The sequence below is a fragment of the Pezoporus flaviventris genome, unplaced genomic scaffold, assembly GCF_033815535.1.
Source record: "Pezoporus flaviventris isolate CSIRO_AGI_PZ_B2104156 unplaced genomic scaffold, CSIRO_AGI_Pfla_v1 ptg000043l, whole genome shotgun sequence".
In the NCBI taxonomy this organism is placed as follows: domain Eukaryota; kingdom Metazoa; phylum Chordata; class Aves; order Psittaciformes; family Psittacidae; genus Pezoporus; species Pezoporus flaviventris.
The window spans coordinates 857,272-876,355 of record NW_026892591.1 but is presented as its reverse complement, the minus strand read 5'-3'; the positions used below and the strand labels follow the sequence as shown (position 1 = coordinate 876,355).

The 19,084-nt window shown below is 42.0% G+C and overlaps 2 protein-coding genes across 2 annotated transcripts in view; one reads left to right on the top strand and one right to left on the bottom strand.

The window, feature by feature from the left end:
* The window catches only part of SF3A2 (splicing factor 3a subunit 2), a 161,021-nt gene that overhangs the window by 112,924 nt on the left and 29,013 nt on the right, over nt 1-19,084 (bottom strand). The gene's annotated exons all lie outside the window — the stretch shown is intronic.
* AP3D1 (adaptor related protein complex 3 subunit delta 1) overlaps nt 1-19,084 on the top strand; it is a 39,002-nt gene that overhangs the window by 13,533 nt on the left and 6,385 nt on the right. The window contains exons 4-26 of the mRNA XM_061466765.1: nt 170-250; nt 1,997-2,104; nt 2,416-2,545; nt 3,012-3,151; nt 3,422-3,495; nt 4,626-4,675; nt 6,255-6,304; nt 6,723-6,771; nt 7,560-7,705; nt 8,097-8,245; nt 8,342-8,572; nt 9,240-9,471; nt 9,968-10,113; nt 10,251-10,392; nt 11,316-11,387; nt 12,260-12,335; nt 13,131-13,330; nt 14,148-14,221; nt 16,336-16,534; nt 17,257-17,319; nt 17,914-18,012; nt 18,497-18,646; nt 18,783-18,830. Coding sequence (XP_061322749.1) covers nt 170-250; nt 1,997-2,104; nt 2,416-2,545; nt 3,012-3,151; nt 3,422-3,495; nt 4,626-4,675; nt 6,255-6,304; nt 6,723-6,771; nt 7,560-7,705; nt 8,097-8,245; nt 8,342-8,572; nt 9,240-9,471; nt 9,968-10,113; nt 10,251-10,392; nt 11,316-11,387; nt 12,260-12,335; nt 13,131-13,330; nt 14,148-14,221; nt 16,336-16,534; nt 17,257-17,319; nt 17,914-18,012; nt 18,497-18,646; nt 18,783-18,830 — 2,709 coding nt within the window. The remainder of the gene's footprint in view (nt 1-169; nt 251-1,996; nt 2,105-2,415; nt 2,546-3,011; nt 3,152-3,421; nt 3,496-4,625; nt 4,676-6,254; nt 6,305-6,722; nt 6,772-7,559; nt 7,706-8,096; nt 8,246-8,341; nt 8,573-9,239; nt 9,472-9,967; nt 10,114-10,250; nt 10,393-11,315; nt 11,388-12,259; nt 12,336-13,130; nt 13,331-14,147; nt 14,222-16,335; nt 16,535-17,256; nt 17,320-17,913; nt 18,013-18,496; nt 18,647-18,782; nt 18,831-19,084) is intronic.

The window sequence follows — 19,084 nt, the reverse complement described above, 5'->3', positions numbered from 1 at the left end:
CCTGATATAAATCCCCTTTTCTAGAGAGCCTTGTCATGCCTCTTCTGTTATGCAAACCTCCTGCTAATTGTTCATCTTTTTATTACTGGTTTTGAAGCTGCCAGTTGTTCATCTAAACATTGTCTAAACTGACTTTACAGATGTTGCTTTTCCTCTTTGCCTTTTGCAGCGCATCGGTTACCTCGCGGCCTCTCAGTGCTTTCATGAAGGGACTGATGTCATCATGTTGACTACGAATCAGATCCGAAAGGTGAGCTTTTTACTTCAGTCCTTATTTTTGCCTTGCATTGACTCCCTGGTTGTGTTTTCACATCTGTAATTTCTCTTCTAGGAATATAAAGGTGTTTGAGTAGAATTCTGTTCACTTGAGTTAAATCTGCTCTTATTCCATAAGCTGAAGGGTTAATGAAACGGCTTCAAAGCTGTCCATAGACTTGTGCTGTCTCACACCAGCTCTCTGTTCATTCAACACAATGACAATGAGAACTTTTGGTGCTATTATCAAGCTCTTAGGCAGCTCTTAAAAGAATGTAGTGGATCAGAAAAATTCCTTAAATAAAATGAACAGTCATCTTGCTCCACAGATTTTCTGTCTGTGAGGGTCTGTTTTCTTCTGGTAATAAGCTTTTGATACTTCTGGTGTAATTGTCTGTAGAAGTCAAGAGTGTATGTAAAGTTGTATTCTGTATTCGTGTACCCAAGTGTGTTATATTCATTCTCATAGAGCTTTGTGACTTGGATTCTTCCTGAGTTATTGGGTTGCAGCATTCTTTTTTCCTGCGCTTCAGATTACAGATCTATTTTCAAAGCTCTTAAGTTTAATTTTCTAAAGTATCACCGCTTTAAAACTTGACTGATCCAATACAAGGTGTGCTTGTATTTTTACCATCTAGGTAGTTAGAATATCTTACACTTGCTTAAAAAAGATCAGTAGGGTGTCATCCTGTATCTTTCCTAAATAACTGGTGCTTTTGCCTTTATCTTTTAAGCCATTCTGCTCTGAAAAGTGCATATCTTTAATGATGTCCGACCATTTTCTTTATTGTGGAGACTATTATACTGAATTTCAGTCACTTACTGGGCTACTCCTTCCTTTTGTGCCTTGCGTTTTTACTTAAAAGCATCTTTATGCTTTTTCAAGTTTCATTGGTCTAGCAACTTCGTATTTTAAGGGCTTATCAGGTCTCAAAATCTGTTAAAGCTGGAATGAACTGCAGTTTTGTTGCTCCTGAAGAAGCAGATTTCATTATTCTTACAGTAGGGTCTGATTTCCTACCACCTGCAAGAGGTTTTATAATAGGGTGCAAATGGCAGAGAATCCTGAAGGCCTGACCCTGCATAACTTTCCTAAAGCAGCCTCCATGTACACACGAACCTGGGTTGATACTTGAACACAGTCAGATATGAACATTAATATTGTTAAGAGCCTGAAGCTTAGAAATACCTGAAACACAATGTAGGAGTATGCAGGGTACAAATAAGCCCAAGGAGACTTGACCAGTGAAATGTATCTCCCACCCAGCTTCTGTTGCGCCTTTATGGATGGTGCTGCCAGCAGCTTGGAAGGGAAGTAATCATCATTTCTCTAATAGATGAAGCTATTCACTCACTGTGAAGTGTTCAACAAGCTGATGGCAGTTGGGCTTTGACCTGGCAGGGTTAGTATTTAATACCAGGTTTTTAGGACTTTAAAGATGTTCATGGTTATGTCAAGAGTTTCCCATCCTGAAATACCACCAGAGGAAGGTGTCTGTAATTGCTCTAATGCTGCAGTATCCAGCTGTCGTTTAACTAGGATTAATTATGCCCATTATTAAGCCCAGGCTGGCTGCATGTTACAGGTGTTGGAGGCCATTTCTGTTAAGAGTTGACATAAATCCTCCTGTGAAGTAGAGCTCTGCTTCATGTGTATTGGGTGAACAACACTGGACTGAGAAAATTGTTGCTCAGCATCCTGTGTGATCTTAAATTTTTGAGCCTGTTTTTCCTTTTCTAGGATCTGAGTAGCCCTAACCAGTATGATACTGGAGTTGCACTGACTGGCTTGTCATGTTTTGTTACTCCAGATCTTGCCAGGGACTTGGCAAATGACATCATGACGCTGGTGAGTTGATAAGGTTGAAATCACTTTTTCCTGTCATTAAAGATTGTGAAATAGTTCAAATCTGGTAAATGGCTGTTAAATTTAGACTTGTTCCATGTAAAATCTTGATGCTTTGCCTTTACAAATCTTAGTTAGCTCAAGAGGGTTACCTCAAATATTGCTGTTATTTCTAGTGATAACTGACACTGTTTTGCTCTGAGCTCAGAAAGTAGTTGAGTCTCTTTGAGAGAGTAGAGTGGACATAAGGACCTTGAGCAGAGCTGGAAACACAGATTTGCTTAAGAGCCTGACTGCAATTGTTTCCTGAACAGATGTCTCATACAAAGCCTTACATCAGGAAGAAGGCAGTGTTAATCATGTACAAAGTGTTTCTGAAATACCCAGAGTCCCTCCGTCCTGCATTTCCTCGCCTTAAAGAGAAACTTGAAGATCCAGATCCTGGTGAGTGCGTTTTAGGGAATTAGTTCTGCTCCAAAGCATGTACATAGGTCTGCTTTTGGAACTTAGGGAGAGAAGAATACATGGGAAGTGCTGTAATCATCTTTTGGGTGCTGGTTGGCCTGTTTAATGGGTAGATAAGCACATAGAGTTTTGACAGATGTTGCCTTATTAAATATCCATTCTTTAAAGGCCTTCAAAATTATTACTTCGAACTTGAAGCTATTGAAGCTGTGTTAGTGGATTAACTTTTTCTGGAACAAAGCTATTTAATCGTTTGTTACTTACCTTGGCTAAACTTACTTACTTGGCTATACTTGAGGGGTTGGGGTTTTGTTAGGGAGAGGTAATGAGGCTGATCCATTCCTCTTGGATCTTCAGCTGCCCTCATTCTGAGGGTTCTGCACTAGAAGCTTCAGTTACAGTGAAGGTGTTGATGAGATTTCTGCTTTTCCCACCTCTTTCCCAGGTGTTCAGTCTGCTGCAGTAAATGTTATTTGTGAGCTGGCTCGACGCAATCCCAAGAACTACCTTTCCCTTGCTCCCCTCTTCTTCAAGTTGATGACGTCCTCTACCAATAATTGGGTTCTCATTAAAATCATAAAACTGGCAAGTATTCTTGAGGGGTGTTTGCAGGATTTGGGCTCTCACTGAAACACCTCGGGTGCAAAAACAGATTTCTTGCTTGGAGGTGTAGTTGCCATGAAATCCAAATACAAAGAAACCAGGAATATCTTCTAATGTTTAACATAACCCAAGAGGGAAAAGCATTTCGGTATAGCTTGGTTTAAATATAATGAGCTGCACTTGAAATCATGCTTTTTATACTGCTTAAAAACAGCTATTAAATCACTTTCTTGTCTGCACTTTTTTTAATAGTTTGGTGCTCTTACTCCATTAGAACCTAGGCTGGGGAAGAAATTGATTGAGCCTCTGACCAACCTCATCCATAGGTATGTATGAGAGATGTCACTGCTTGAGCAGCTCAAGCCAAACTGTTTCTGTCTGTCCTCCTAGTTTACCTTTAAGGCTGATTCAGAGCAGACCATCCAGCAGCCTTGCATCCAAATACCTAAAGAGGGGTTTTTCAGCAGTGACAAGTAGATACAAATTCACCAGAAACAGCAGGAAGATGAACTGTATGTCTTCAGTCCTGCCTCTGCTTTCTCTCCCCAGTTCCCACAGTAGTCATTCATTTTCTTGTTTGTGAGGACTTCACCCTGTTCGGTTTGGTCTCCCTTCAGTAATTTGGGATCTCGGTATCACGTCAACACAAGGCAGACTACCCCTGACCATCACGAAGTGCACAGGGAACAAAACTGATGGTTTTTGTTTGAATGTGCTGGAGTCAGTTATCCAGTGTGCTGAGTGACCTTCACGGTATCGCTGCTGACGTCTGCCTCCAGAGCTGTTTGCTCATTGCCTCTGCAGCCCTCCCTTCTGCAGTCTGCTCCTTTACTTGTGAGGTTCACTGTGTTTCCCTCTTGTGTAGACGGGGATTTCTGAGTAGCTCTGAAATCCTCAGAATTGCATTATGTGTGTGTGTTCAGCTGGCAAAGGTTGTCTTGAATTTAAGTTTTGGGGCAAATCATATGCTAAAAATGGGTTGCTCGCTTATAGCAGGAGCAAGTGTATATGTGCACACCAAAGGAGGCTGCTGCTTATGTGTGACTTGTTCCCTTTGGAGAGGGAGACTTGAGAGGGAGACTTTGGAGAGGGAGACTCCATCTGCTGCCTTCTCAGGAATTTTTGACCTTGGACAGAGGATTTAATTTGATCCTTGGACAAGATTGCTTCAGTGCTCAGTAACTGGTGCTGAGCTTTGGAGTGACCACTTCCTTCCCTGTTCCTTGTGTTACAGTGCTGGTACTGTAAAAGTTTGGTTTTTAAACATTCAGTTTAAAATGAATGTTCGCTCCTTCTCCCAACAGTTATCATTTCATCTAGCTTGAAGGTACATGGACCAGAATACTGCAAACTTCTTGTGTAACTAAAGGTGTTAACTAGCTCCAAGCTACTGCTGACAACTCTTCAAAATGTGCCCATTTTATTCCTTATTTAAAATACCTGATTTCTGTTTCAGCACTTCAGCCATGTCTCTCTTATATGAATGTGTGAACACAGTAATAGCAGGTGAGAACTGAAATTTGTAACTTGGAAGCAAACCATGATGAACTTTGTCATCCATTAACACCATCTGTAAACCTTTTTTAACTTAATGTGTTTGATAACTGAAATAAGTCACCTGGCAAACGTTGATGTGTGTTATTGCATAACTGTTACTGAAATCCTTTGTTATCAGTCAAGGCTAAGTTAATACAGCTACATTGTATTTACTAAAGGCTGAAAGGATGAACAATGGGTGATTATTTGTATGCAAGCTCCTAAATGTTGCTAAAACTAGGAATTAAACCAGCAGCATAATTAAATGACTGATGCTTCATGGAAATTTGGACCACGTTTTCTTACGTGGTGAAGGAGCAGACTTATTTTTTTAATGCTCCAATTTCACAGCTTAAAAACCTGATGTAATTCCTTAAAGGAGGTAATTGGAATCATTGATTAACAGTTTCAGTTTCTGGGGAAGGGATGCGAATTCCATAATGAGGAGTGAGAGAGAAACAAAGCTAGAAAGGGATAAGACAGCATTGCTGCTCAGACTTGGCGCTTTTCATGTCTTAGTGTGGAACTGGAGCGTTATTGCCATCCACAGTTGGGCCATTAGCCTGCCTCTTGTGTGTAGTTTGGATAATGATGCAGGAACTTGCTGTACTGGGTCAGTTCAAAGAGGAAAGGGTGATCTGTCACTCAACTCTGCAATCATTTTGTTCCTTGAGGGAAATGTGAGATGACATGATGGGGGGAAAAAATTCCATTCTGTTGTGGATCAGTGTGTGCTTCCCTGAGACACAGCAGGGATATTCTGTGGATTAAAGGGAAATTCAAACCCCCAGTGCACCTCAGGTGCTGTAATGTAAAGCTCAGAGTCAGAAGGTGAGATGGGAAGCTATGTGCCTGCATTAGAGCAGCACCTTGCCCCCTACCAGCTCTCTTCATGACCCAAAACCAGAGCATCCAGCCCACCTTCTTTGAAATGGAGCCCTCATTATGAAGAGCAAAATGCCACTGTAGTTATTAGTCACCAGGGCCAGCCTGTGTGACTTGCTCAGCATTGGTGCTGGCTTGGCTGTGCTGTTTGACAGCAGCAGTTATCAGTGCAACAGCACCTCTGCTGCAGGGCTGCGCACAGCCAGGGCTTTACAGGCATCCAATGGAATCAACAAGGGGACCTGATTTGTGCCTCCAGTCTCTTGCTGGCTTGATTAAATCTAATTACATTAAACTCCAGGATCCATTGCTGCATCTCATTACATTATGGAAGTGCCTGTGTAAAAATTCAGCTATACAGTAGCTGATGACACATTTACAGTCTTGACTGCTATGTGATAGCAGTAAAACAAATCTTTGACCTGGCTGTTGCAGCAGTTCATTCCTTCACACTTTTATTCTCTGCACTGCTGTTATTACTCTTAAAGAATATGAAGCTATAGTTTGTCTCCCAACTTTCTCCCCTCTAAAAATCCAAGCAAACAGAGAAACAACAAAATCAACTGGCATCTTTCCTTGGGAGCTGAGCTGGCTGTTGACTGTTAGTGCTGCATTCATTCACAACACAGGAATACTAACTGAAATGTGTGCTTATGTGTTTCAGTTTTGATCTCTCTCTCCTCTGGGATGCCTAATCACAGTGCTAGCATCCAGGTACAGCACTGGGGTTTGGTGGGGGCTGTTTGTTCTGCTCTACTGTGTAACCCGAGTGCCATGAGGAAAGTGGATTATGTTCCTCTGCCAGAAGTTAAAGCAGTAGCTCCCTGAAGCACTCTTGCTCAGGTGGAATCCTACAGACTGAAGCATTTCCTATACAAATTACCTAATTTCCTTTGCTCTAAAATGAAGATTCTTCTCATTTAGAGTTTTCCTGACTCCTCCTCAGCTGCTGCTGTCAATACAGTCATGCAGGGGTTCCTTTTGTTTTGAAATCTGTTAATGCAACAAGACCCTCTTCCCTAAAGGCCCTAGTCTTGGTCAGAATGCTTCCTGCTGTATTGAGTGCATTAATGTCTTTTAATTAAGGCTTTTAAAGCTTGGAGTAAGCATGATGTGGTCTTTTTTTTTCCAGCTTTGCGTTCAGAAGTTAAGGATATTGATAGAAGATTCTGACCAGAACTGTAAGTATGTTGCATGTCTTCTGGAAGCTTTTAGCAACCAGCCACTGGGGAGAAACTGCAGCAGTCTTAGAGGCACGAGCTGTTCCTCTAAACAGCTTGTTCAGTGTCCTCCTGGCCGGTATGTCGTGAACGATTGCTGGGATTTTGAATGTGGAGATAAATTTTGATAGTGAGCACTTCTTTATAATGAGCTTTTTTAAAACCCAGTCATATTATTGCTGCTCTTTGTGGTCTTGTGAATCTAAATCAGTTCTCTTTTTCCCTGCTTGGGGTTTTCCCTTTGAATGAACTTGCCGCTTGGAAAGTAGCGAGGGGTGTTTGGCAGTGTAAGCATAATAGTAAAATGCAAAAGTGAGCACTTACTTATTTTAGTGACTGCAAAGAGCACTGTGAAACCCTTTTTTGTACTAACCTTTTACCTGACATCTGAGTTTTTCCCACTGAGAATAGGGCTCCTACTTAATACACCAGTCTTCAGTGCGTGTTCATTCTAGGATGCCTATTCTCAAGCCCTATAGTTTCTATATATTACATATTTTCAAATAATTGATAAAACTTGAGATGCAAGATGACTGTGATTAAGATTATATGTGTAATTATGTGCCTCTGTATGGGATTATGAAATGAAAGACTGTATTCTGTAATGCACTGTTTCTCCAAAATGCTTTTTCTCACCATAGACTTTTATTCAAGTGTATTTCAGTAGAAGCACGTAGTATCAAGATCTCATGCTCAACACAAAGCAGTGTTTCTATATTTGGAAGGAAGTTTTATTTTGTCTTTCACAGTGAAATACCTGGGACTGCTAGCTATGTCCAAAATCCTGAAGACACATCCTAAGTCAGTTCAGTCTCACAAGGATCTCATTCTCCAGTGTTTGGATGACAAAGATGAGTCTATCCGACTCAGAGCTTTAGATCTCCTGTATGGTATGGTATGTTGCTGCTTGTATTTCCTTTACTCTCCAGCCCTGTGACCCTTTATGAGGCTGATGCTGAAGAAAAACCCATGCAACTTTCTCTTCCCTTCTCCTCAGTAGTCTTGTGATAACAGCTCCCTGATTCTGGCCCCTATGATAAGTAAAACATCTGGCACGGCATGGTCTTGCATACTTGCTCTTCTTTAATAACAACACTGAAAAGAGATTTTCAGGTTCCCTTTTTGGATTGTGATGGAAGCTGAGTCCTAGAGGGGTGGTTCTGATTCCTTGTTAACACATGACACAGGCCCATCAAAGAGCTAGGAGGTGTTTTAATGGGATTAAAAGGACTTGACAGTATGGGAAACAGCTGTTGTGGTTCAACCATTCAATAACTCTTTAACAGGTATCAAAGAAGAACTTGATGGAGATAGTGAAGAAACTGATGATCCATGTGGATAAAGCAGAAGGGACGACATACCGGGATGAGCTGCTGACCAAAATCATAGATATTTGTAGTCAATCCAATTATCAATATATCACAAACTTTGAATGGTCAGTGGTTTTATGTGTCATTTTTTGAGATCATTTTGAGCAATGATAACGCTTGCTTGTCTGCTGATAAAATTGCATCCCTTTTACTTTTTGTAGGTACATCAGCATCTTGGTGGAGCTGACCCGACTGGAAGGCACACGGCATGGGCACCTTATAGCAGCTCAGATGTTGGATGTAGCCATCAGAGTTAAAGCTATTCGTAAATTTGCAGTTTCTCAAATGGCCATGCTTCTGGACAATGCTCATCTCATAGCCAGCAACACCCAGAGAAATGGGATCTGTGAGGTGCTTTATGCTGCTGCTTGGATATGTGGGGAGTTCTCTGAGTAAGTGTGTACACAAAACCTGACACACTTTGAGTGGCTTCTTTCAGACAGAGATTCTGGTCACTGAAAGGTGTTTCTGAGAAGGATAGTTCAAGAATATGCACCCTAAAGCCAACAAAATGATTGCTTCTTTCCTGCTCCTTTAGCCCACAGACCATTCAGCTGCTTCTAGACAAGATGGATGCTTCACTGTGAATATCTGGTCTTTTTTCTTGTCTCTGTCTCTCTTGCCCACTTATTCAGGAAGTCACAGTTGTAGATATAAGCTGCAAGAGCTTAAGACTTTGAAGGATCTCCTTAACAATTAAGGTCTAATCCCACTTATATCATAAGGAAGATGTCCAGTCATCGTGTTTGACTGAATCAGTTTTCACTCCCCTCCCTGTTTTGCCCTCACTGAAAGGTTTATGCAGAACCTAATCTTCCTGAGATTTAGAAGTTGTTTTTTTGCTCTGAACTTCTTTGTGCCCACAGTAGCGCAGTTTTCCTTGTTCTTATATCAGCGTTGTCTTTTAGTTTAAGTAGATGGGGTTTGTCTCTTGGATGTGTGAACATACTCTCTGTTTTCAGTTTGATCACGTTTTCAAAACTCAAATCTTCTCCGTGAAGACTGAAAGGTTGAAATTTCTCAGTTGCTGTGTTTCATCTGTCCATTCTGTCCTTACAGGCACCTCGAGGAAGCAAACCAAACTCTAGAAGCAATGTTGAGGCCTAAAGTGACAACTCTCCCAGGCCATATCCAGGCAGTTTATGTGCAGAACATGGTGAAGCTTTATGCATCCATCCTGCAGCAGAAAGAGCAAGCTGGGGAGAAGGAAGCAGCTCAGGAAATCACTCAGCTGATGATTGACAGGTTGCCTCAGTTTGTACAGAGCGCAGACCTAGAAGTTCAGGAGAGGGTAAGAGACCAGAAGGACTTTGGAATTGATCATACCATGTTTCTCATTCCTCTGAAGCAGATGTGTAATGTTCTGTGGCCATGCGCGTTCTATATAAGCTGTTATTGATGGCGTGGCACTTGAATTCTATGCTTGTGTAACTGTGTGAAGCGAAGCTCTAGAGCTGCAGTAGGAATGGTGGTGACACTTCAGGTCAGAGCTCAGGTTCTATTCCAGTTAGATACCACCTCTGAAAACTGCAAGCCTTTCACTCAAAGCAATTTAAATTTAAAATGATTCAAGCACCTAAGGACACAGGAAGGGCACAGCCAGATGAGGGGGTTACCAGGGATTAGTTTGCATTTGCCCTAAACCTGCAGTTTATGCTACTTCTCTTAATTCCCTTAATGGAGTAGAACAGTTTCTCTTCTGCTGACTTGCATTGCAGTTTGATTTCTTTTTCCTTTGTTCAGTTTGTTGATATTAATTTGCACATTACTTCTGCTTTTGTTTTTAGGCTTCTTGCATCTTGCAACTAATAAAATACATTCAGAAGCTACAAGTGAAAGAAGTACCAGTAGCTGAGGAAGTAATAGCGCTGTTTGCTGGTGAGCTGAACCCTGTGGCTCCTAAAGCACAGAAGAAAGTACCAGTTCCAGAGGGGTAGGGTTCCTTCTCTCTCCCAAAGCCTTATTTAATCCTTGAAACTCTTAAATAATAAAGCTAAATATATAATGAGAAGCACTGAAATACTCAGGGGTACTGAGTCAAATGGTTTGTGTATTGCAATTCTTCACCAGGTTGGACCTTGATGCCTGGATCAATGAACCTCCATCAGACAGTGAGTCTGAAGAGGAAAAGCCCAAAACAATTTTTCATGATGAGGAACAAAGACATTCCAGACATAGGCAGCCAGAAATAGATGAAGAGGAGCTGGCCAGAGTGAGTGAATGTTAAAGTGCTTTTCCCTGCATAATTCAGTAGTGATGTTGTAAGCAGCTGGAGCTGTTGTGGATTCTCTGTGCACACAGAACCACTCTGCTTTCTACAGCTCAGGGAATCTGATGATCTGATGTGAACAAAATACATGTATTTGAATACAGGTGCTTTTTGAGGCACTGTGCAATATATCCAATACAGAGTTCTCTTGACAGTCCAGCTTGTCCAGATGGAAACAAGATACTAAGAAAGCTTGGCTCTTGTGAGGAGTTCTGAGCTCTTGTAAAAAATGTGACCTGTGAACTGTGGTGTCTAGTGCAGTTCATTTGAAGCACAGGGCCTTGAGGATGGATGCTTGTGCTGGGCTTTGCTGCTATTTGATATTTTACACACCTCCATTGGTGTACTTCTGTTGTTCTGTGTGCTCTGTACCAGCAGAAGCAGCAGCAGCAGCATCTTTGCATGTGGACTTCAGCAGCTTCTGTGTATTCCTGTAATGTGACTGTTCAGTGGTCATACCACCTTTCCTGCTTCTGGCCTTTTTCCTTTCATAAAGAAAACTCTTTATTGATAAAGAGCTTCACTTCTTCTCTTTGCAAAAATGAAAATGGAAACGTCTGAATTGCCATCAGAATCTGGTCTTTGGGAGTTACTGTCTCTATCCTGCAACTACTATCTCTAGTCTACAATTAAAAAGCAAAGAAAGGGTGTTCTAAGGACTGTTGGTTACACTAGTGAAAGTACCTGTAGTATGTCTTGTAACTCAAAACTGGTTTATCATACACAAGCCGCTATGCTGGAGTCTTTTTGCAGGTAGATGTGTATTGTTCCAAAAATTCATGGAGATTGCATTTTGCACTTTGATGCCTTTTATCTCTCCTTGCTTACAAACAGGCATTCTAACTCCAAATCCTCTTTTGTTTTAGCGTCGAGAAGCCCGGAAACAAGAACAGGCAAACAACCCATTTTACATCAAAAGCTCTCCTTCCCCACAGAAGGTGAGTGAGTGAGTCTGTCTTGCTGGCCTGGTAGAATTGTGTGAAGGCTCAGTGAATGTTGGAGCTACAGCTTCCCTCTGGGCCATTCTGATTATTCCCACTACAGTTCTGATCACTTTTAATAGTGTGCTGACTGCAGTGGCTACCGACTTTCTATAAATAAGTTTGTGTTAAGAAACTCACAAATGACCTCATGTCACAGGAGCATTCTGGGAATCTCTGGGAGACCTTCAGCTTAGGAATAAGGAAGTTTTAATTGTCCCAGCTCCCATTACACAGCAGTTTGGAACAGTCTGAATTAACTTGTCATGGAAAGCACAGGGTTTAGATGTCAGCAAGGGCTCTCTAAAAGCTGTAGAGAATCACTTCTCTGTGCCTTTGTGTCACAAACTCCTCTGCAGGTGATTTGTCCCAACACTGGGTTCAGATTGCTGGGCACTTCATTAAGAGCAGTGCACGAACATGCAGTGTGTTTTATAGATCGAAAGGTCCTTGTGGTCTCTTAACATCTTTTTCAAGGAAGGAACCTGCTTTATTCCCTGTGTATGCTATGGACTGTCCCATTTTCCTCAACTCAAATGTCAAAATTTGCCTTTTGAAAGTTACTAGAAATAAAACACAAACCAAAAACTCTTCAGAGTTACAGCTTCAGGACAGCAGCAGGTTAAAAAGCTGGAGCTAAAAGCGAGGTCTTCTGTGATAGCTATCAACTGGCTCCTGCTGTCACATAGGATTTAGTGCAGAGCTATTCCATTCCTATCCTTTAAAATGTTCACTTAAAGGATTAAAATGCTTGCTGTTTCGAAATGCATCTGTCTATATAGGTTTGTATCTGCCAGTGCTCAGAATGTAACAGCTTTTCCTTTTCCCAGCGATACCAAGACACTCCAGGTGTGGAACATATTCCTGTGGTCCAGATTGACCTTTCTGTCCCCTTAAAAGTTCCAGGTAAGTGCAGCTAATCTTTAAAATTAATTACTGAAATTCAGTTAAGCAGTAGATAACTCCTTCTTAGGAATGCTTCTTGAAGTGTTTAAGGGCAAGGAGCAAGCATACCTTCATTAAACTCTTTAATGCATTCTCTGAACTCGCATGTTGAAAACAGTACTTTGCAGTCCAAGTGCAGTTCCTCTCGAGACAGAAAATTAGCAGAAATTCTGTGATTAAATATATTATGCAGCCAAGTCTGTAATATCTGAAATAACCACTGTTGTGTGTAGGTAACAGTCACCTTTGGAACGTCTTAAAGGGCTGATGAAGGTGGTCGGGAGACATTAAGTGGAGTCTAATGATCGAAATACTGTTTTAATATGTTTCAAGTGTTGAAAGATAGTTGTGTATCTAAGGAGGAGTTTGGTATAGCACTGAAAAGCTGTTGATATGCGTCGCAAGTGATGAGTTCTAAGTGCAGCTGTTTAAGGTTTACATAATAAAGTGTGGAAACTTGTCAATATTAGTACAGAAATGGTTCCAATTCTATTTAAAATATCGTCGTTTAGATGCAATGTAATCTAGTTAATGTGGATGAGAGTCAGGGAGCAGGATAGAGCTCTATCCTGTTTCTGGAGAGATGGAAGTACAGCCGGTGGTAGAGGGGCTGTGAGACGAGAGGGGAAGCATGATACGGGAGCATGATCCTTCTAATTCTGAGCAGCTAGAAGTGAGGTTCACTCCTGACATATTGTTTCAGTGATCAGTGTCCATGTGGACTGTAGCCTGAAAGCAGTTTGGCTTCCTCTGCAGGAATGCCTATGTCTGACCAGTACGTGAAACTGGAAGAAGAGCGAAGACATAAACAGAAACTGGAGAAAGACAAGAAAAAGAAAAAGCAGAAAAAGGAGAAGAGGGGTAAACACCATCGCCATAACTCCCTGCACACAGAGAGTGAGGAGGACATTGCTCCAGCTCACCACGTCGATATCATCACAGAGGAGATGCCAGAGGTCAGTTGTTGTGGTTGGTGGGCAGAGCTGTGGGGTTTGTCTGTGTGCTCCTCTTGAGAGAATTTTCCCCCAGAACTGCCAGCCAGTCTGTATTGTTGCAGTTCAAGAGCTCTGATTTCTTGTAAGCTGTTCAGGAAGTGACTGATCCTCAGCTGTCCTTTGCAGCAGGAGAAGTGATTGTCTCTGTGCACAAAAAGACAAAAATTGCCACTGAAGCTATTTAAAAACCAACCAAAAAATCCCAAACCCAACAAACCAAACAATATGCATTTCTGCTGTAAAAGGAACTCTGTCCAAATAGTGACTTCATTTGTTATGCTCTGCTGCTTCACTTTGACATTAACTTGCTGTCTAGTCAGCAGGTTTGCAGCTGATTGTAATTAATTGTGCATGCTAATGATGTCATCTGTATTTGTTCCTAAAATTTCCTTTAATCAAAACCCAACAGCAGCAATTCAAATCCTGCAGTTCATGAAGAATAGTTTTTTCTGTTCTAAATTAATCTTATAACCAGATGCTGCATTACAGTGCATTTGTTCCTGTAACTTACTGTGACTGACTGCAGGCTGGCCTGTTCCAGGGTTAATCTTAAACTGGTTTGGGTGATGCCCCATCCCTGGCAGTGCTCAAGGCCAGGTTAGATGGGGCTTGGAGCAGCCTGCTCTAGTGGAAAGTGTCCTTGCCCCTGGGTAAGCTGGATAAGCTTTGAGGTCCTTTCCAACCCAAACCATTCCATGATTCTATAATGTAAAGCTTTAGGTCTGAAGTTGCCTGTGGTTTGCTGCTTCAGTGGATAGTCTCTTTATCTCTCCTGCAGAATGCTTTGCCCAGTGATGAAGATGACAAAGATCCCAATGATCCATATAAGGCACTTGATATCGATCTGGATAAGTAAGTGACAGCTTTGTATGTGAATTTACTTAATTACTAACCAGAATGCATGAGGGCAGGTTTGGGTCTGAACAGGCAAGGGCACTATGTATCTACAGTCCTCTAGGTGAGACTAGTGTTGCTGTGTCTTGGATGTAACCTCAGATGATCACCCAGGTGTGGGTTCCCACTGTAGCATAGCTGCTGAAAGCTAATCTGCTGCAGTAGCAGGGGGCTTGGGAAGGGCAGGAGAATCATTTTGTGTCCCTGAATGGACTTGGAAAGCCCAGGCAGTGTGGCTGGGATCAACTATGAGAGAGTTAGTGTGAGCTTTGGGGGTAGCGTTATCTCTGCTCTAACCCACACTGGCACCGTGTGACCTGCTTTCATCTGTGTTCATCTCAGATCCACTGTGACCATGGCAAGCCTGTGTGCTCTGCACTGTGATCATTTGGCCAGTAACAGCCAGTTCATAGTATCCCCATTGCCCTGTGGACAATGGGTGGTTCCACTGCTGAAAAATGCTGTTCTAATAAGATTGACTGAATGAACTGCCCATCGTGACTTCGACCAGAGTCTGGTCCCCATTCAGCTACTGGAGTTGTTCACATATGAGCACCCCAGGCTGCAGTGCAGCAGACTCTGGGTCCCTGCATGCCATGTGATGATTAGCAGTGGGCTGTTAAGTATTGCGCGTAGAGGGGTTTTAGTTGCTGTTGTACAAAATAAAAACAATAAAAACAATTGCTGATGTATGGTCCATGGATGCCTCCTGAGAAGTTCTGAGGCCTGTGCAGGCACACGTGTGCACATGTAGTACCTCTCTCTCTGCTAACTTAAAGTCTGTACCATTCTCTGCAGTTCTCAAACCAAACTCTACACCTCAACAGTGTAAACACTGAGCACAGCAGTTTCTGAACACTGGGCTCCAGGAGGCATCTTTGGACCTCTGTATTGTTTCCATCCATTCTCCTTCCATTTTGTAAGAGTCAGTGTGCTCTCCTGCCATGTTTTCTCATGTCTCTGTCCTCTCTCTTTCTTTCTGTGCTTGCACTGCTATGTCTGTGTCACGCTCACATGCAGTCTGGTTTCAGGGAAGCCTTCCAGGTAAGAGCACATACATCACTATCAGCGGTTGACCTTTGTCAGGTTGGCTGATTTCAGTGGACAGCAGAAATACTTGAAGGGAGGTGAAACTATTGAAATCACCCTCAAATTTGTGCTAGATCGTTGACTTCCAGCAGCAATCCCCATTCCTGTACAGGTGTATGGGAGGTAGCTTAAAGACGAGATCTGTTTAGAGTTCACACAAGACCCATCTTGTCCTTAACAATATCTGTTTCAAAGTAAAAATGCATTTGGTCTGGTGGTTCTTGAAATACAAGCAAAAGATTAAGGCTGATGAGGCCATTACAAAAATTCCTGAACTGGTTTTGCTGCTCAAACATGAAAATTAATGTGATGTAAAAGTGGTAGAAATAAAAGAGGAGGCAATGAATGAACTTCTCATTGGTTTCTGGACAGTGTTTGACAAGAATGGAGAAATTCCTGTGGTGTTCCCCCCCCCCTGCCAAGTAACAGGTTTGGGACAGTGTAAATCTGAACTAGTGCTCATGGAAGCGGATGTCTGAAATTAAACACAGCTTTTAAAATGTAATGGTAGGGATTCATAGCATTAGCTTCCAAAATCGAACAGTTTCTTACTTTAAACAGTAGCAACAAACAACGTGCCCTGTTTGAGCCATACTGTCATTCCACTGCTTGAATTTCCTCACAGTTGCAAATGCTTTCTACTGGTGTTTCACTTCTTCACTCTTTTGAGAGTGGTCCCACAGAAGTGCAGCATGTGTTACTCAGCCTGCAAGTCTGTAGTGGGAGCTTTTAGGAGTGATCAGGTGTCAGCAAGAGCTTGTTTCTGTCACCTTCACCTTCACATTCATAGAAACCTATGATTTTCTAATTCATAAGGGCAGTGCCTGCAGTTATATACATAAACTTCAGGTACAGTTGTGCCCATTTAAGATTCTGGGGGCTAACTCTTTAAAACCAAACCATGCCTCGTCTTGGACACCAGGCAGATAATCTGAGCTAAGGGAGACTGCTTGCAGAAGGATAATGGGCTCTTTATTTTTAAGACCCTTAGCAGACAGCGAGAAGCTCCCAGTGCAGAGACACAGGAACGTTGAGACCCTGAAGTCACCAGACTCAGAAGCTCTCCTAGTAGAGAAGAAGAGCAAGAAACCCAAAAAGAAGGAAAAGAAACACAAAGAAAAGGAGAGAGAGAAAGGAAAGAAGAAAGAGAAAAAGGTAGTACAGGAGGAAGAGGAAAAAAAGGTAATTTGCCAAGGCTTGCATTGTCCCAAAAGTGCTGTTATGGGCCATATTTACTGCTGTGTTCTCTTTGTTGCTTAGGAACAGTCACATTTGGCAATACAAACAGCTGAATGTTTTCAACCTTTCCTTAATTTTTTACAACTGTAAAAGCAGGTATTTAAAGATTTCTGTTGATAAAAATAACATTTATTTAGCCTTCTAAGTCAGCAGAATTCTGCTTGCTGCTGCCTACACAGCAGATCTGCCAGATTTAATTTGGAAGCGGAGTTTTCTGATATTTGATCTGCCCTTAAAATGGGGAACTCTTTAGCAAAATATCAGGAACTCCCTTTTGTTCTACATCCTATCCCACCTATACTCCAGAATCTTTCAGTTATAAAACTTGATGATTGTCAGTTACTATGAAGATGTGAAGTGTCCTTCTTGTTAACTGCTGTGCAGAGATGCCCTTCTCTAAGGGGCAGCCAATGTGCTTTGAATACCTGTAGGTACTGTGATTTGTAGGTGATTTGCAGTTACTGTCAGTTACGTTCAGGTTTGGGAGTGTCCTCAAGAAGCTTCTTGAACTGTTTGCTCCTGGATGTATTGCAGATCTGTATGTGAGCATTCTGGAGTGATGCCTTACCAAGAAAACTTCAGGTGTTAATTTAATTGATGACTTTATTTTTGTTAGGAACAGTACCAAACCAACCATAATGGTTTTGTTTTCTCTTGGAATTCAGGGGGAAGACTTGGATTTCTGGCTCTCCACTGCTCCACCGCTTGCTTCCACTACCCAGCCACAGGTAGACATGTTGCCACATCACAGGAGGCCTTTCCTTATGCCTGCATCTTAGCTGGGATATGAGTGCTCTGTCATGCTCTGGGAAACAAGGGAAGGCTGGGCTTCATCGCCTCAGCTTAGTGCTGCAAAGCAATGACATTTTATCTCCCCAGTTTAATGGGAGGTTTCAGGCTCATTCTGCTGTGCAGATCAGTGGATAAAAATACAGATGCAGCTACAGGCTTGGTGGGTTTTAATATTATTGGTGAGGTTTAATGTTAGGTTACACTATGGTTTTCCTAGTGTGAGCTAGACAATATTAATAGACAAGGGAGACACAGTCTGAAAGCAAAAGCTTAATGAATTTTGATGGGAGGTTTTAGAGGAAGAGACAGGGACTATAAGGGGATGGGTTCCTTGGAGGAAGTCTGTTTAATCTTGTCCTCAGGTGGTCACATCAGCTGGGTTTCAAAGGCATGAAATGAAGACTTGATACCACGTTAGTCTAATGTAATTTTTGAAGTAACAATCTGGGGGATTGTCACTGTTAGGTTTTCTTTTGGTGTAGGATTCAGTTGTTCCATTAGTGTCATAATCCTTCTGCTAATGTACTCAGAGTGAGCCTGAAGTGGGTGCTGCCCTTGTGGCTGAACCTCAAGAGATAAAAAAGGAAGAAAAGGAAGAGCAAGAGGAAGAGGAGGATGATGAAGGAAAGGTAAGTGGTTGAAGTTGCTGACACCCTTAGCCATGTTCTCCTAGTGTTCCCTAAAAGAAGCACACAATTACCAGCAGCATCGTGTTCCTTATAATGACCACCTGCAGATGGGCAGCAGTGGAATGCTACATCCTTGAAGAGCTTTAAATGTTTCATAGGAAGAGGTTTGGCTGTTCTTGAGCTGAGAGTCAGGTCACAGTTTTAAAGCTGAACTTCCAAACTGTTGAAGAGATTTGGCTCCCTGCTGATCCCAGGCTGCTTTGGGTTAAGGTGTGGTTATCTGAGAAGGGAGCAAATTAACTGGGACCCAACACAGAATGATGGTTGGGGTTTAAGGAATGGGAGCTCTGTTTTGGGTTTCTGCAGTAGTAGAAGGCTGCAGAGAGTCTGAAGTTGAAAGGTTGCTAGGAGGGGTCATGATGTAATGGCTAGAATTACGGGGTTTCTTCAAGGGTTTCTTGTAGTTTCTTGTTTTTCTTGATAGAAATCCTCCAAACATAAGAAGAAAAAGCACAAGAAAGAGAAAGAAGAGAAATCAAAGGATAAAAAGAAATCCAAAAAGAAGAGTCATCACAGCGAGGAGGAGACAGCCGAGTCGGTGCAGAACGGAACACTAGATGATGAACCACTACCAGTGAGTTCCTGTGCCACTGGCAGCCCTTGCCTTGGGGAAAAGGCAGGAGCTAAACTGCTTTGGGAAGAAGAATAATGTCTGCTCTTTTCAGTACAAATAGTTACATTACAACTGTTCTTTCTTTCTTGTTTTTCAGCCTATGTCCAGTTACCGCCTTCTTGCAGAAAATCCATACATTAAAATGGTGAGTGTTTTGGTGGTCATTTCCAGATGTCTTCTCTTTTTGTGCTCTCTAAGAAAAGAGAGGATACCCTGGGGATAGTATAGGGCTTTATGTAGACAGCATTTAACTGAAGAACTGTTAAAATCCCAAGGGGCAGAAATACAACAGAGCTCTAGTTGTCTTCCTTAAGTGGGATCCCACTGAAGTTTTTAGGTTGTTATTTTCTCACTACTTAGCAGCACTGTGGAGCTGATCACCAGTGTGCTTTCCAGTAC